This window comes from Lepidochelys kempii, chromosome 1 (genome assembly GCF_965140265.1).
Source record: "Lepidochelys kempii isolate rLepKem1 chromosome 1, rLepKem1.hap2, whole genome shotgun sequence".
In the NCBI taxonomy this organism is placed as follows: domain Eukaryota; kingdom Metazoa; phylum Chordata; order Testudines; family Cheloniidae; genus Lepidochelys; species Lepidochelys kempii.
Window position 1 is genome coordinate 92,584,814 of NC_133256.1, and position 17,962 is coordinate 92,602,775.

A 17,962-nucleotide genomic window follows, 5' to 3' on the forward strand; every position below is an offset into this window, starting at 1 on the left:
TAGACGATATAGTCATCCATAGCCCTGACTGGGAAACGCACCTAGGGAAAGTTGAAGTGGTACTAGATGCCCTGCGGAAAGCTGGCCTCACTGCCAACCCCCTCAAGTGTTTGATAGGACTAGCTGAGACCAGATACCTCAGGTATGTATTAGGGAGAGGCTTGGTAAAACTCCAATGGAACAAAGTGGAGGCAATACAAGATTGGCCTCGGCCCGTCCGTAAAAAGCAGATCAGAGCATTTCTTGGGTTAGTAGGGTACTATCGGAGATTCATCCCTCATTTCACCACAAGAGCAGGGCCATTGACGGACCTGATAAAGGCTCGGGGCCCCGAGATAGTAAAATGGTCTGATGCAGCAGAGGGGCATTCGCAGATTTAAAGACAACCCTTTGCTGCCATCCAGTACTCATAGCCCCAGACTTCAAGCGGGGGGGGGGGGGGGGGGAGGATATGTGATACAGCATGGCCAGAAGGCAGCAGGAGAGTGATATAGGAGAGATATGTAAGTCCCAGGATGAGGAGAAGCCTTATTCCCTGTAGAGGGAAGAAAGGTTTCTATAGATTAATTAAAAGCACCTGAAGCCAATTAGAGCACCTGAAGCTAGTCATCTGATAAACCCCCCCTGCTTCAATCAGCAAGGGGAAGGAGTTAGAGCAGAGTGCAGTTTGGGGGGGTTGAAGTGGAGAAGAGTTTGGAGAAGTGCCATAGCTGGCTAGAAGACCAAGACCCTAGGTAAAGAGACACCCAGCTTGTGCAGAGAGAGAGGACAGGAAGCTCCACAAGCTGAAGAGCAGGAGAGGGAAGTAGCCCAGCGGAAAGAAGCCTAGTTCAAGTGGTTTACCACTATCCCTAGGGCCCCTGGGCTGGGACACGGAGTAGAGGGCAGGCCCGGGTCCCTTCCTCTCCACTACCCTTCTCTGGGTTATTAGTGGGACAGTAGATACCCTAGTTCAGGGGCAGGAAACCGTGCCCTGAACCCCCCCCCAAAGAAGAGGAAGTGCGGGACCCAGTATGTTCACAATAGTAAATAAACTGTACTTGAAGTAGGTGTGCTGGTGATTGTTCACACAGCAGAGACACCCTTTTGTTGGATTTGTCAGCCATGAACGTGACTCTTAAAATACACAGAGTCACTTTACTTAACCAGAGTCACTTTACTCTTTAAAAGCATTAGACAGTTACAGATCTTTCTAAAATAACAGAAATCTTGAGATGCATCCTCCCCTAGACTGATCTCATCTCTTCTGTGAGTCTGAGATCTGGTCCCTCCTTCCTTCTTTCTCTTCAGCCTGGTCTACTGGCATTTAGTGATGAATGGTCCTCCTTCTTAAAAAGCACCTCCCTTAAATACTGTCTTTCTCTTTTGTCACATGCCCAGGCTGATCAACGAACCATGCTGGAGTTCTTGTGTAAGACAATCAGTTTCTCCATGATGTTGGATCAGCAGTTGAAAGGCAATCTAAGTAGATGGCCCTAGATTGCTCTATGATGGTTTCTCAGTCATAGTCTTTCAACTAGTTGTCAAGAAACTTTTCTGGGTTGGGTAACTGTCTGGAATATATCATCATAATGACTTAGATGACGTTAGACTTAAGTTCAACATATAGCAAACAATGGAGTTCCTCAATCCAAATGGAGCTCACTATACAAAGTGAGGTCACAATTTGACCCAGACCTATCCTACTCTGTCACAGATGTAATAACCAGGGTCAAACTCATACCTAAACATTCAGCTGCTGGCTTCTTGGGTAGTCCATTTGCTGTCCTATTGGACCAAAATACTTCATTATGTCAGGTTTTCTGGGAAGAAGCACTCTTGCATTTCCTCATGTTACTTTTGGGAAAAAGTGCTGCACTAGGTTTAAAATATTCCTCACTCTAGAGAGGTGACTTAGAAATGATTATGGCCTATATCCACACTGTAAATCTTTATGCTGAATTGTATATGGAACTATTTTATTAGTTTACACAAGTCATTCTGACTGTTATTGCCCTCTCCCTTTATACTGATTTCCCACTTCCTGATTTATGTCGTTAGTATTTTAGTTTAAGACAGTTGGCCCTAATACTGAGAAGTGTGGAGTGACAGTGGTCAAGTCTTTCTATCCCAAACTGTTTCCACTCTATTTCAGATTCAGATACTCAAAAATCTATATTCCTCTAGTAGGATGTTTCCTTTGTTCAAATAGGGCCCAATGCAACTCCCACTGAAGTCAATGGAAAGATTGCCATTGTTATAATGGCAATGTGATCAACAGTAGTGTCAAACCTTAGTATTTAAAAATCATGAGTCAGGTCCCCAGAAATCATGAGATTGGTTTAAGAAGGTTCTTTTTCTTTGCCTTCTGGTGTTTGTGTCTTTGGGGTACACGCCTTCTGGCGTTCGTGTCTTTCAGGTTTTACTCTGCAACCGTGAAGGTTTGAAACTTTGGTCCAGATTCACAAAGGTGTTTAGGTGCTAAGTATCAATGTTGGCTCCACTGTGATCCACAGAACTCCCACTGAACCCTATAGTTGCCTAAACTCTCACTGCCTGTGTTTTCAGGGTAGAAGTTCCTTTGGTGCCTCTGTTTTTGCCTCTGGGCATGTGCGCTGCTGCCTAACTCTAGGTGTCCGGGCACCTAGCTCCCACCTAAGATCCAGAGCCATGTACAAACTGGAGAAAGATAGGTATTGGCTGCCTAAGTCACGTGTAGGGCCTGGTCTGGCAGGCGTGCTTAGTGGCTGCATCCCAGACCAGGTCCCATTCAAAATCTAGGAGAGGGAGGTGGTGCCCCCTTTATAACTTTTAGCCCGGTGGTTAGAGCACTCATCTGGGATCCTGGGAGATCCAGGTTCAATTCCCCCATCTGATGGAGGGGAAGAAAAGATTTGAACAGGGTCATCCCACCTCTCAGGAGAATGCCCTAGCATGGAGCTTTGAGATATTTTGATATGAGGGTCTCTTAGTCTCACCTGTTGAAACTGTTCCACAGTGGATAAATAACGAACGAATGATTTGGAGCATGGGGACTAGACCCTGGGTCTCCCACCTCCTATGGAGTGCCCTAACCACTGGACTACAGAATCATTCTCTCTCTCTCCCACTCATGACTGTTCTACTGTGGATAAATACTTAAATAGTCATTGGGCCAAAGAGCAAGAGAGTAAGAATGACAGGCTAAAAGTTATAATGTGACATCACCTCCTTCTCTGGTTGTTTTGTGTGAAGTCTGGCAGGCCCCTAATTTATTCCCAAAAGCAACGCCTTAGTCACCTGAGTATAAATTAGCAGGTTACCATTCCTGGGACACTAAGCAGAGATAGACACCTCCCTGCAGCCTGGACTTAGGTGCCTATCTTCAAGAGTGGGGTAGGGGGGCACATCCTTGTTGTCAGCATTTCCCATTGGTTAGCTTAGATCGCTCCCTGACTAGCATGGTGGCTCTTGTGGCTCACATTCTTACGGGGTCTGTCTTTTCCCATTCATTGTAGAAGGAGCCTTGGTGCTTAAAATCAGCTTTGTGGGTTGCAGTGCTGTTCCTGTGATTTTTTTCCTGAGGTCCCTAAAACGTGCCATGATGCTCACTGTAGCAAAGCCGAAGTCCCTTCTTGGATCCAACATTAGACTAGGCCGATGAATTTTATCTTTTTGTTCTGTTTTATTGGGCATTATGCTGCCAGGTCCAAGTATGGTGGTTGAGGTAAGAAATAAATATTGTCATGTCATCTTATTTTCCAAACATATAATCAACAGATTTCTTTAATTTTAAATTAAAAATTCTTTTTATTTTAAAAAAAGACAGACTAACAAAGAGGAACAAATAACAAGAAAATACATTTTAAATAAATTTTGCATTGAATCTTTTCTTAATTACTCAAGCACAATGTTCCCACCTTTAGAAAGTCCGAGATCAGCATAATTATAAATGACATATTAATTTGAATAATAAGCACAAGAACTTTGTTATTGTTAGATAAGATAATACTAACAAACTAGCGTCCCATAGCAAAGAAAAATGGTAGTTAGGAGTGCAGTGGTGCAAACATTGTAAACATATTTTTCTCTTGTGTTTGTCAAGTACTTGACAGCTGGCATGCTGCAAACTAGGCCTCAACTCCTCTCCCATGGTGGTATTCGCTGAGTGATTTTTTACTGAGAATTAAAAGAGAGAGTGAATGAAAACTATGCTCAGGATATGTGCATAAACCTGCCTGTTGTGATTAGTAAATATTGCTGCAGGTCTGTTACTGCTCCAGTAATTTGTTTTTTGGTGGGTGGTATATTAGATAAGTTTGTTGCTTGCTATTTTAACGGTATGTTATTTTGTAAGGAATATTCTAAATTTTCAATCAGTTTAATTGTTAGCCACATGAAATGGTATTTATCACAACAGTATGTGTATGCAATGATAAGATTGAGGATTTAAAAGTGACAAAATTAAAAAAATTAGATTTCCATGAACAGTGTCAACTCTGAAATGCTCTGCATGAAGCATACTGTATGTAGAATTATGCCAAATGTATGTGTTTTAGATACGTTCACTGTAACAGAAATCATCCTTGGTGTGGGAATTGTAGCTTTTAAATGTCCTGATTTGAATGTTTTACGAACTTACTCCCAATCTAAACATTGCATTAGCATAGCTCTTAACATGGAATTTCTTGATTTAAAAGAGTTGTGCATCCCTAATCCATTCTCCTGACCCATTCTACTTTTAGTCTGATCTCTCTTCCCAGCAACTTACTGATGCCCTCACCACTGTTGTGATATATGGAATCCCAATTCTTAAACAAGTGGCACTTATTTAAGAAACGAGTAACAACTACAGATATAAGCAAGCAGACTTCCACTTTGTTTGAATTCCAACTTTGTCTTCCTTGCTTAATGTTCTAGGCAAGGTGGCCTGGGCTCAGGCGCTCAGTCCCAGCCGCAGGCACCATAGGGCTTGGGAGAGGATGGTGTCAGGCCCACCCGTGGGTGGCACAGGCCTGGGACGGGGCCTCAGCTCTTGTGGGCAGCAGGGGGCTCGGGGATCAGCCCCATCCTCAGCCGTGGGGGACGGGGGTATGGGGCATAGAGGTGGGGGGAGGTCAACCTGGGCAGTGTGTGTATGTGTGTGGCTCTGGCGAGCCCTGTGGGCAGCAGGGAGGGGTGCTCAGGCCCAGGTGAGCCCCAGCCATCCTGTTTTTACTTTAGGAAATACAGTGCACAGAAACACTGAATACCCCTGCCCTGCCCTGACCCACCCCAACGCCCCGCCCCTTCTCTGAGGCCACGCCCCCACTTGCTCCATCTTCCCTCCCTCCCTCTGTTGCTCACTCTCTCCCACCCTCACTCACTTTCACTGGGCTGGGGCAGGAGGTTGGGGTGTGGGCTGCGGGTGCGGGCTCCGGGTTGGGCCAGAAATTAGGGGTTCAGGATGCAGGAGAGGGCTCCGGCCTGGGGCAGGAGGTTGGAGTGTGGGGATGGGGTGAGGATGCTGGCTGGGGGTGTGGACTCTGAGGGATGAGGGGTTTGGGTAAAGGAAGGGGTCTGGGGCAGGGAGTTGGCATGTTGAGTGTGGGTGCGGGCTCCAGGAGGGAGTTTGGGGGCAGGAGGGGACTCCAGGCTCAGGGTGCGGGATCCCAGTGATGCTTACGATGGTTCCCGGGAAGCGGGCATCCAGGTCCCTGCAGCCTGTAGATGAATGAGAAGCCAGGCCCTGCAGCTCTGATTGGTTGCAGTTTCTGGCCTTGGGGCAGGGGCAGTGCATGGAGCCTCCCTGGCTGCTCATGGGTCTAGGGGCTGCAAAGACCTGGTGGCCGCTTCCGGGTACTGCGCGGAATTAGGGCAGGCAGTGAGCCTGCTTTAGCCCTGGGCCCCAGCTGCATCGCCAACTGGAGCCGACAGAGTCCCTTTTCAACCAAGCATTCCGGAGGCCTGGAAGCCTTATTACAAACACTACCAGCATTGTGACCTGCATAATGTAGTTTTGTTTTGGTTCTGTTGCTGACACCAGAGTGTCGGAGGGTGGGATGTTTTAAGTTTTCAGGTGGCAAGCGATCTAGGGAGGACCTGCTCAGCAAAGTTATCAAACTTTGTAAGCAGGGATAGCAGAAATTGCATAGTTTAAAATAGATGACCTGAGTGAAGGGTCACCAAATCATCAGATGGTTTGAAGGCAAAGATATCTTAAGCTGATGTCAGAACACTTTGAAAATAATACTTGTAGGGTCTGAATACAGTAAGATTTTGGAAAAGATCAGCAATTCAGATTAGCATTAGGAGACTAAAAGTTTGCTCTTCGGTTTGTGGGGAAAGGAAGGTTTTCAGCCTTTTGTAGATGTACTTGTCTGCATGTCTTAATCTTTCAGAAACCTGCTGCAAACATATTCGTTGGCATGTCACTTGCATCAATCAGTTTTCAAAACCAAAAGTTACATTCTTCTCCTTTATGGTAATACACAAGAGAGTTTCAAAGTTGTGACTTCTGCATGCATCTGGGATGCTTATATCCTCTGGAACAATGAGATGCACCTCTGCTTATGTCTGCAGGAGAGATTTAGTGTAGAACACATTTTATTGGTATGGCTCAATAGCTGGATTTCTTTACATGGAGTCAGATGTTTCTCTTCATGGTGAAAATCAGAAAGACTGCACAGTATTATTGATTTCTGAAGGAAGTCCTCCAATGAACTGAATTAGTTCTGCCTAAAAACTGATGCCACTACAGTAGAACCTCAGAGTTATGAACATCAGAGTTATGAACTGACCAGTCAACTACAGACCTCATTTGTAACCGGAAGTACACAACTGGGCAGCGGCTGAGACCAAAAAAAAAAAAAAAAAGGAACTACAGTACAGTACTGTGTTCTATGTAAACTACTAAAAAAAAGAAAGGGAAAGCAGCATTTTTTTCTGCATAGTAAAGTTTCAAAGCTGTATTAAGTCAATGTTCAGTTGTAAACTGTTGAAAGAACAACCATAATGTTTTGTTCAGAGTTATGAACATCTCTGAGTTACAACAACCTCCATTCCCAAGGTGTTCGTAACTCTGAGGTTCTACTGTATATGATCCGAGATGTAGAAAGGCTAAGATCCTGTTTAACCCCTCCTCCCCTCTACAATATTCAGTTTGTGAGTTAACATGTATCTTGTAAAAATGTTTATAACAACTGTAAGAGCCCGTGCCATAAGGAAATGTGCAGTAAACTGTTCCAACCTCTCTGAGATCCATCCAGAATTTCCCCACACAATTTGCAGTAAACACAATAAAAAGCAAGGATATTTCTCCACAATATGTATTTGTCATGAGAATGAACAAATCACTCCCATCTGGCATTGGATAAGCAAGTGGCAAGCTGTGACTTCTGTTAAACTGTTTTTGTTTTATTACCTCATCTTTCCAACCTATCCCCTTCCCCGTCCCATTTGTATTTTTCATCCAGCTGTTGCATCCTGTCCCTTATGTAGCTTCTGAGCTCTCTGGGGCAAGGATTGTCTCTTTTGTTATTTGTCTGAACATTACCTAGCACAGTGGGTCTCTGATCCTTGATTGGGGTTCCTATATGCAGCTATAATAATGATTCCCCTGGCGATGTCGGTACACTGGATCCATGCTGCTTGGGAATCCCCTTACCATAGCTGCGGTCTCTGTTAAAGGTTGGGGGTTCCCCACTTTACAAGAAAAGTGACATAGGCTGTATTGTCTTTTTTGTGGGACTTCCATAGGAGTGGTTGGGGACAGAGTACAAGAGGCTTCATGGGGTTGCAGAGACAGCTGCAACAACCGCTTTAAAGGCTGTCTACTTGTGGCCAGTTTGGATAAAAAAAAAATAAAAAGGGGACAATAGGTTCTTGCAAGTTGTTTCATGTTCTGAGTGACAGAAATTCTGAATGTGTGGCTTGAGGAAACCATGTATACTTAGGCTCTAAAGTCTAAGGGCAACTGGAAAGGTGGCTGTTCTTGTTAGGAAATAAATGTGAATGGGGTCCAGGTGTACCTGATTAGTCTCTGAAGCAACAAGCAAAAAGATTTTTCTAGTTATAAGAGCTTCCCACCCCATCTTTACTGTTGTACTGTGTATCCCTGCCTCCATGAATCAAGTGATAGCACTGTTTATGCATGGCTGGAGTTCTAGACAATTTATGTATGCACTGGCCAATATCAGTGGTTGTGGGCACTTTTCTTTGTGAGGAGACTGAACCAGTTAAGATCCTTGTTTTGTTTACCCTTTATCCAATGTAACATTAATTTGATTGGGGAAATGGGAACCACCTAAGCTGCATTTGGCTGTCTTCATTAATATTCTGGTACATCGTTTTAATATACATGCTTTAAAGCCTTTATATAAAAATCTGCTGTTCCACTATGACTCCATGCACTTCAGCAGAGATATTCTTGATTTACACTGATGTAACTGAGAATAAATTTGACCTAGTGAAGTCATTCATTGCCCATCTTTCCAGAACACTCGGATATAATCCTCAATAGCTTAAATTGTTGTTAAATAGCTTTTTATGAAAATACCATTTTAAACACCCTGATTTGAGACCTCTCATGAAATATTCATTGTATAAAGTGTATGCCTCCCTTCTCAAAATATTATTTACAGTATCTTGGATGGAATGATTTAACAGAGAGGATTAGAAATAGGATTTTAAAAGTAGCTAAAGGCATATTATATTATATAAATAAAATAAAGGTCTTGTAGATTCAATGCCAGGGGAATGAAAGGTGAATGAGAATGGGTAGCAGCGTGGTTAGAAGTCAAGAGTAAATTACATCAGGTTTTGTCAGTTTTATCCTGGGCAATTTCCCCATTTTCAGTCTTGCAGTCCTCATCCTATGGTTCTCTTCCATCTGTCACGAGGAGGCTCCAGCATGTAAACCTAGCAACAGAATTAGACTTTCAACCAGAGGGCAGATTTAAGAGGATTTCTCATGTAAATTCCTAAGAAATCTCTTGATACATATCAATAAAAGTTCTGTATTTGAGAACAGAATTTAACTCTTAGACAGACATTCTTAATAATGCTATGTTTAAAGTTATCACTTTTTTCTGGAAATGTTGATTTACCCATTTTTAGAAGAGAACATTTGGATACACTGCAGTTTTTTAATTAAAATATTAATTTCTTTCTTCTTAGATCTTTACACTTTTCATTGCTCTGTATTACTTTAGAAAGGGGAAAACATATAAGGTATTCAAATAAACTAGGTAAATAAAAATTCAACATGCATTTGTTTTTTTTGTGGAACAGGACCAGACATCTCTGAGAGCTTTGGGTAATGCTTTCACCTGTGTCAGGAGTGGCCAAACTTACTGACCCTCCGAACTGCATACAACAATCTTCAGAAATTTGATAGCCAGGGTGCACCTGCCAGGGCTTGGGGCTTCAGCCCCATTCCTGCTGAAGCCCTGAGCTACAGCAGGCGTGCCCCATGGGGCTGAAGGCCCAAGACTCCCCCCTCCCCCTGTGCAGGGCAGAAGCCCCTACTCCACCACCCTGCTTGGAAGGCAGAAGTCCCAAGCTCCCCACCACCAAGTCTAGTAGGTGAAGAATGGGGTGGAAGGGTTGGGGGTAGGGAGGGCTCTGAAAGCCGCACTTTAACTGTAAAAGAGACGTATGTGGCTTGTGAGCCACAGTTTGGCCACCCCTTACTTATGTCATGTTTGTTACAAAAGGGAAATTGACTAAGCGGCAGTTCTGCAGAAAAGGACCTGGGGATTACAGTGGACGAGAAACTGGATATGAGTCAAGAGTGTATCCTTGTTGCCAAGAAGGCTAATGGCATTTTGGGCTGCATTAGTAGGAGCATTGCAGCAGATTGAGGGAAGTGATTATTCCCCTCTGTTTGGCACTGGTGAGGCCACATCTGGAGTATTGCCTCCAGTTTTGGGCCCCCCACTACAGAAAGGATGTGGACAAACTGGAGAGAGTCCAGTGGAGGGCAACAAAAATGATTAGGGGGCTGGGGTATGTAATTTATGAGGCAAGGCTGAGGGAACTGGGATTATTTCGTCTGCAGAAGAGAAGAGTGGGGGGAGGGGATTTGATAGCAGCCTTCAACTACCTGAAGGGGGGTTCCAAAGAGGATAAAGCTAGGCCAGTGGTAGGCAAATGGCCTGTTAGGGTAATCTGCTGGCAGGTCACAAGACAGTTTTACATTGACCGTCTGCAAGCATGGCCACCCGCAGCTTCCAGTAGCCACGTTTCACCACTCCTGGCCAATGGGAGCTGCGGTAACTGGCAGCCAGCCCATGCCACTTCCCGGAGCTCCCATTGTCCGGGAACGGTAAACCGTAGCCACTGGGAGCTGCAGGTGGCTGTGCCTGTGGACAATCAATGTAAACAAACTGTCTTATGACCTGCCAGAGGATTATCTTGACGGGCCGCAGGTTGCCCACCACTGAGCTAGGTTGTTCTCGGTGGTGGCAGATGACAGAACAAGGACCAATGGTCTCAAGTTGCAGTGGGGGAGGTCTAGGTTGGATATAAGGAAAAACGGTTTCACTAGGAGGGTGATGAAGCACTGGAATGGGTTACCTAGGGAGGTGGTGGAATCTCCATCCTTAGAGGTTTTTAAGGCCTGGCTTGACAAAACCCTGGCTGGGATGATTTAGTTGGGTTTGGTCTTGCTTTGAGCAGGGGCTTGGACTAGATGACCTCCTGAGGTGCCTTCCAACCCTGATCTTCTTTGATTCTATGAACATGTATAGCACAATGCACTGTACACATAATGATAAATTTGGAAAATAAAAGTGTATTTCTTTCTCTAGGGGCTGATCTTCAAGTTTGTACATCCAAAAACCTAACATGTTGTACCAAAAAGATGGAGGAGAAATACCAGATTGTAGTAAAGCAGGATATACAACAAGTGCTTCAGACATCAAGCTCTACTTTAAAGTTTTTAATATCTCATAATGCAGCTGCTTTTCAAGGTAAATCTTTCTACTGTACATTTTAAAGTTTATTCAAAAAGCATTTTCTTAACGTTATCAGATGCTTAAACTGATCTGTGATAAGTTACCTTTTTTAGTTCCTCTTAATACTTATTGTACTTTATCAAAAAGAGTATTTAATTGTGGAGGATGGGCTGTGTGTATTAATTGTGTGTGACTGGTAACTAGTGGCCTTTGAGAAAAATAAAGAAGTGGGTTTAATTAGGTGCTTTGTTTAGGGCTTTACACCTTTGAATATCTAAAAAGTGTCATGATGAATTTCACTTTGATATGCATGCACACTGCAAAGCCCTCCCTCGGATCAATTAGTCCTTGGCAGGGTTGGTGGTATAGTAGCTTTTCAGCAGGTTCTCTCACCACAACCCCTCCACACTGGTGAAGGGTCCTCTGCATAGGGTGATGTGGATGGCAGTTGGGGGCATGGAACTTAACTCACATTTAACTTGATTACAAGAATATGCCTATCTGCGCACACTGTATTCATGCTCCAGAACTATAAACCCTCACACCAAATTACCACTGTCATGGTTACGGGACTAGCTTCCCCTCTGTCCTTTTTTTAATCTTTGAGTACATACCTCAGGTGTTAGGCCTCTTGTCCGCATCTGTTTTGGGGTGTAATTGCTTTGCAAAAACCTTTGTTCATCCAATGCTATGCTGTCTAAAGAGACAGGCAGCCATTTTGTGCTCCTTTCAGTGATGAATGTCACCAGAGGGGAGAAATGCACTGGGTGCTTTCTGATAGGACCTTTACTTTGGTCTCTTTTATTTTTCTTTTAATCAGAAATAAGTTATTCAAACTAAAAGTGTCTTTTCTCTTCGTGTATAGGAAAAAAACTCTTAAAATTGAATTAGCTGACTTGTAAGGAGCTTTTACTATTGAGGCTTTAAATAAATAATTAGTTGTATATTGAATTTTCTTTTTATAGAGGGAAGAATAGATTAATATATTCCAAGATCAGAAGGGACCATTGTGATCATCTAGTCTGACCTCCTGTATAACACAGGCCATAAAACTTCCCTAAAATGGTTCCTAGAATAAATCATTTAGAAAAAACATCCATTCTTGATTAGAAATTGTCAGTGACTGAGAATCCACCATGACTCTTGGTAAATTGTTCCATTGGTTAATTACTCTCACATTAAAAATGTATGTCTTATTGCCAGTCTGAGATTTCCTAGCTTCAACCTGCAGCCATTGAATTATTTTATACCTTTCTCTGCTAGATTGAAGAGACCATTATTAAATATTTGTTCCCCATGTAGATACTTACAGATCGTGATCAAGTCACACTTACCCTTCTTTTTGTTAAGCTAAATATATTGACCTCCTTGAGTCTATCACTATAAGGCATGTTTTCTAATACTTCAATCATTCTCATGGCTCACTGTCTCCAGTTTATAAACATCTTTCTTGAATCATGGGCACCAGAACTGGATGTTCCAGCAGCAGTCACACCAGTGCCAAGTATAGAGGTAAAATAACCTCTCTACTCCTGCTCAAGATCCCCCTGTTTATGCATCCCAGGATCACATTAGCTTTTTTGGTCACAGCAACACACTGGCAGCTCATTTTCATTTGATTATCCACCACAACCCCAAAATCTTTTTCAGAGTCACCGCTTCCCAGGATACAGTCCCCATCCTGTATGTATGGCCTACATTCTTTGTTCCTAGATTTATAAATTTATGTTTAGCCATATTAAAATGCTTATTGTTCGCTTGCGCCCAGTTTAACAAGCAATTGAGATTACTCTGAATCAGTGATCTCTCTGCTTCATTATTTACCATTCTGCCAATTTTTGTGTCATCTGCCAACTTTATCAGTGATCATTTTATGTAATTTTTGCCCAAGTCATTGATAAAAATGTTAAATAGCATAGGGCTAAGGAATGATCTTTGATGGATCCCACTGGAAACACACCCACTTGACTATTAAGTTTAGTAGCTTCTATTTAATATCCTCCAGAAATACTAGTGGAATAGAAAGATTGTTATCATCATGACCATATTATGAGACTATCTCATCTGTTATTTTTACCAAAGTACAAAACAGAAATGTTTATTGATCACTTCTGCCTTTTCTGCATTATTACTGAGAATTCTACCATTGCCATCTAGTAGTGGACAAAAATCATGGTCAGGATTCTTTTGGTTTCTAATATATTTAAAAACTCCTTAACTCTGCTTGCCAAAGAGTTCCTCCTTGTAGCCTTTTGCTTCTCTTACTTTTCTACAATTTTCTACAATTACTACCTTTTGATTGACATTCTTTACTATCAACTTTCCCTTTATTTTATTTGTTTTTTGTTTTAAATTTATAGCACCTTCACTTCCCCTCAAACCCAGGTGAGAAGAAAATTCGGTAGCATGTGTAAGCTCTCAGCCAACTCTAGGTTTAAAACTTTATTTGACCTTAAAGAGTTGACTTGTGGAAATGTGGGTGTTGAATGTACAATTGAGTTCAAAAGGAAAATCACCATCAGTGTTGCCCAAAATTTGAGGTGATTGCTAAATTCAAGTATGGCCATTACAGCCAGATATACCAAAATAAACTTGCATGAATTCCAGATGTCCTAAAATGCTGTTCTTGATATGTGTTTGGGTCTTTCAAGTCACAGAACACATAAGTGAATGCTGAAATATTCTCAAGGTCACGGTTTTCTCTTGCAATACCTGAAGTCAGTTCAGCTTTAGACCTTGGAGCAAGATTTTGGTGTATTACTTGCATCATCCCATAGAAGAATTTTGAAATGTCCTTCTTAAAGATGTGATCATACATGTTGTATGATTATAATGTAGGTTCATTATGGGCAGCAGCAATGTAAACTTACCAGCACTATGCCACAGTGTGCTTCTTCCCTTGATGGGGCAGACCTCTCTTATTAGTGAGAAAGTAGTTCAGGCTCTATGCCTATTCATTTCTTAGCTTTTCTGCTGAGACTATCCACAATAATTGCACTTAGTATCAATTGTAGCAGCTTTTTGTTTTAAAATACAAAACAACAAAGAGAGCCCCAGTTTTTCTATCACAGAAAGAGGGAATGTTTGCTCGGAAACTGAGGGTTGCCCCTTATGCATCGTTTTAAACTTGCAAGTGGACAGACCCCAAACACTTTGATTTAATGTTTCCTCTGAACAATGACAACCCTGATAGTCTCCCTAGTTCTGCACTTCAAAGTCAGCAGTGCATCTGTGTCCAAGTTTCTGGTGTTAATTTTTAAACTATGATCTTATTTTGAGCAAGTGCCACAAACCAAGTATTGTAATTTTTATTTTATTTAATAGGGTCAGGTTGGCCCTGGTAGGGGTGCTTTCTCTGTGTGTCCCTGGGTGCCATGGTTATCCCAATGGAGGTTGGAGGAAAGTGGGCCCATGGCTTTGCTTGCCCCCACACCAACCCATGGAACCATTCAGATGCACTGGCAGGGAGTAGGGGCTTCACCATCGTAAAGGCTGTGGAGTTCTTGCATATCCAGGGTGGGGGTGGGAAGGTGGCATGATCCTTCCTCAAGCTTGCTCTGAAATGCTGCGCCAAGACTAGTATGGCCCTCGGTCTAACAGGTAAAAACTAGCCTATAATGTAGTTTTCAAGTGTTCGTTATTATAAAATCTCTGTATTTTAGAGAACAACATGTCACTTTAATTAGTGCAAATTAGAACACTTGCATGCCAGCTCTTGGTAGAATGTTATAATTCCTTTCTTATGTATAGTATGTTTCAGAATGTGTATTGTGACAAAACAAGCTATACATCTTAACCTCTTCTATTACCTCTAAGATAAGAATAAAATAATATTAACTAACATGGCAAGTGGGAAATGTTCAACAGGGAAGAAGATATCACTCGTCCCTGAGGGAAAGTGATTGGAGAACTTAAGTTGTATGATAATGATTGGACTTCCACTTGTCCTACAAAATGGTTGATAACTTTGATTAATTACAAGTTATTTTCTTCAAATATAGCTAGTGCATGAATTTTCATGGAGATTTTAACTGAAGCAGTGCAGCAAACTGTTTTAGAGTTAGTGGGAATCGAAGAAATATAAGATGTAAATTTGAAACACAATCATTTTTATTGACTCAAAAACTGTTTTACACTTTGCAAACACTTTCCTTTGTCTTCAGAGTAAACTGACAGTTTTCAGGCCAAATGAGTATTCCAAGCTAAAATTATGTGTAGTGGTTTGTGCTAAAATAGGACTTTATAAAAGAAGCTGACTGCCTCCTTAACTATGGTAAGGTCACCACTTGTCTATAATATCAGAAACAAGCAGTCTCAGAAATTAAGGTAATCCAGAGTTTTTCAGATAGCCAATTAAAATTAACATTGAAAGCATACATTAGTGGTACATGCTATATCAGCACATCTGTTACAAAACTGCTGTGCGTGTGTGTGCAAAATTTGAACAAAAAGTGGCTTACCCACTTTTTTAAAATGAAAGTGAGAAAAGTGCTTCTCTCCCACACTTCTTGAAGATATTTTTATAATAACTTGAACAGCTCTAGTGCTGAAAGGTTGGGCATAGAAAGTTGAAATACAGCATGTAAATAGTCTTTGAGGATAGTTGCCTTTTTAACTGTCATGATGAAAATTTATTTTGATTTCACCAGGTTAAGCCTCTGAAAAGTTCTTTGCACCTATGTGCTTGATTTGATTCAAGTTGTTAACAAATTAACTGATGTCCAAGTGCTAGTAGGCTGTACTGTGCATGTGCCTAGACCTCACTCAGTCTCCTTAGTTCCTCCAAAATGATTTCTAAATGATTCTGGGAACACTTGATGCTATTCTGTCACTAGCAGTATTCCCCAGAATGGCCTCTTGGCCTAAAGGAAAGAGAAGAACGGTTGGGTTCCAAGAGGTTCTGAATTCTACGCCCATATCTTTCACTATAGAATCTTTATTCTCAGCACTTCGGGCCCTCTTTTTAGTCAAATGAGGAAAATATTGTTTTCCTCATCCAGCTGTTTTACATATGGGTTAACTGAGGCCTAGTGCAATATAATATAATATACATTAAAAAAAGACTGGCTGAAGTTGCATGCTTGATATTGTATTGTATTATTTTAGAAATGTATACCATCATGTAATAAAATACTAGCATGATGCATATGCATAAGAGGGAAGACTGCAGACTATATTATATACTGCAGACTAATATTGCAGACTTCATTCTGGTATTTCCTGACAAATGCTCTTAACTAAGAAAACCTTAATGATCTTGTGATGCATTTTTTTTGAAAATATATTACACAGTATCATGATATTATGTTGCAAAATTATAATGACAAAATAGATCCAATGCCCACTTTAATCTAAGCAAGGAGGATTAAGTGGACTCACAGACGTGCCATATTTGTTTGAGATTATAGTGCTATGAATGTGATGAAGTTGCAACCAAATAAATTAAATGAATTATGTGGACAAGAAAATATGTTGCAAACTTCTAAACTACTTTCTTTGGTAGTCTACTTGTACCATCAGGTACAACGAACATTTGTTCATTCCTGTTTAAAAAAAAAAAATCTGTGGTGGCAATAATTCAAATGTTTTCAGTTTCAAAGGTTTCTTAGAGAATGATTTGAAGACCAGAAAACTCTTTTCAGCAGGGGCTACCATTTCCTACTTCTGGTTTCAAGTGATACATTGCTTTATAGATAATTTGTAATATAGGGAGTCACTTCAAAGCATAGGTTTAATTTTTTCCTTCTCTTTCTGGTCTGAAGTTCTTTATAGTGAAAACACAATAAAATATATACATAAATTAAATCCAAGCACTTGATGATTTCACATTTCCTTGACTACATGGATAAAATTATTCTGGTTCAGATTATAACAGCACAAAAACTAATGGGCTGATTCCCTGATCACCTTTAGGCTCCCCATCTTTTGGGGCTGTGCAGAGGACTTTCTGGCACCCAATCTTCTGCATGTTCCCTCTGGCTCCGGGAAGCAGAGAATAGCCATAGAATTAGAAGGGACTACAAGGGTCATCTAGTCTAATCACCTGCCAAGATGCAGGATTTGTTGTGTCTAACCCATCCAAGACAGATGGCTATCCAGCCTCCTTTTGAAAACTTCCAGTGAAAAGTTAAAAAGATGGAAGAGCAACCAAAATGATTCATAGATGTGAAAATATTATTTAGAAAGAAGGATTAAGGGAATTAAAAGTGTTTAGCCTAAAGAAATCATGTTTTAAGTTTGACCTACTGTCAAGGTTCCTCCCCCACTCTGAACTCTAGGGTACAGATGTGGGGACCTGCATGAAAAACCTCCTAAGCTTATCTTTACCAGCTTAGGTCAAAACTTCCCCAAGGTACAAAATATTACCCCCGTTATCCTTGGACTGGCCGCTACCACCACCAAACTAATACTGGTTACTGGGGAAGAGCTGTTTGGACGCGTCCTTCCCCCCAAAATACTTCCCAAAACCTTGCACCCCACTTCCTGGACAAGGTTTGGTAAAAAGCCTCACCAATTTGCCTAGGTGACTACAGACCCAGACCCTTGGATCTTAAGAACAATGAACAATCCTCCCAACACTTGCACCCCCCCTTTCCTGGGAAATGTTGGATAAAAAGCCTCACCAATTTGCATAGGTGACCACAGACCCAAACCCTTGGATCTGAGAACAATGAAAAAGCATTCAGTGTTTTACAAGAAGACTTTTAATAAAAAATAGAAGTAAATAGAACTAAAGAAATCCCCCCTGTAAAATCAGGATGGTAGATATCTTACAGGGTAATTAGATTCAAAAACATAGAGAACCCCTCTAGGCAAAACCTTAAGTTACAAAAAAGATACACAGACAGAAATAGTTATTCTATTCAGCACAATTCTTTTCTCAGCCATTTAAAGAAATCATAATCTAACACATACCTAGCTAGATTACTTACTAAAAGTTCTAAGACTCCATTCCTGGTCTATCCCCTGCAGAAACCAGCATACAGACAGAGACAGACCCTTTGTTTCTCTCCCTCCTCCCAGCTTTTGAAAGTATCTTGTCTCCTCATTGGTCATTTTGGTCAGGT

General features: G+C 41.5%; 1 protein-coding gene across 1 annotated transcript in view; it reads left to right on the forward strand.

The window, feature by feature from the left end:
* GPC5 (glypican 5) overlaps positions 1-17,962 on the forward strand; it is a 595,791-nt gene that overhangs the window by 32,091 nt on the left and 545,738 nt on the right. The window contains exon 2 of the mRNA XM_073347708.1: positions 10,749-10,910. Coding sequence (XP_073203809.1) covers positions 10,749-10,910 — 162 coding nt within the window. The remainder of the gene's footprint in view (positions 1-10,748; positions 10,911-17,962) is intronic.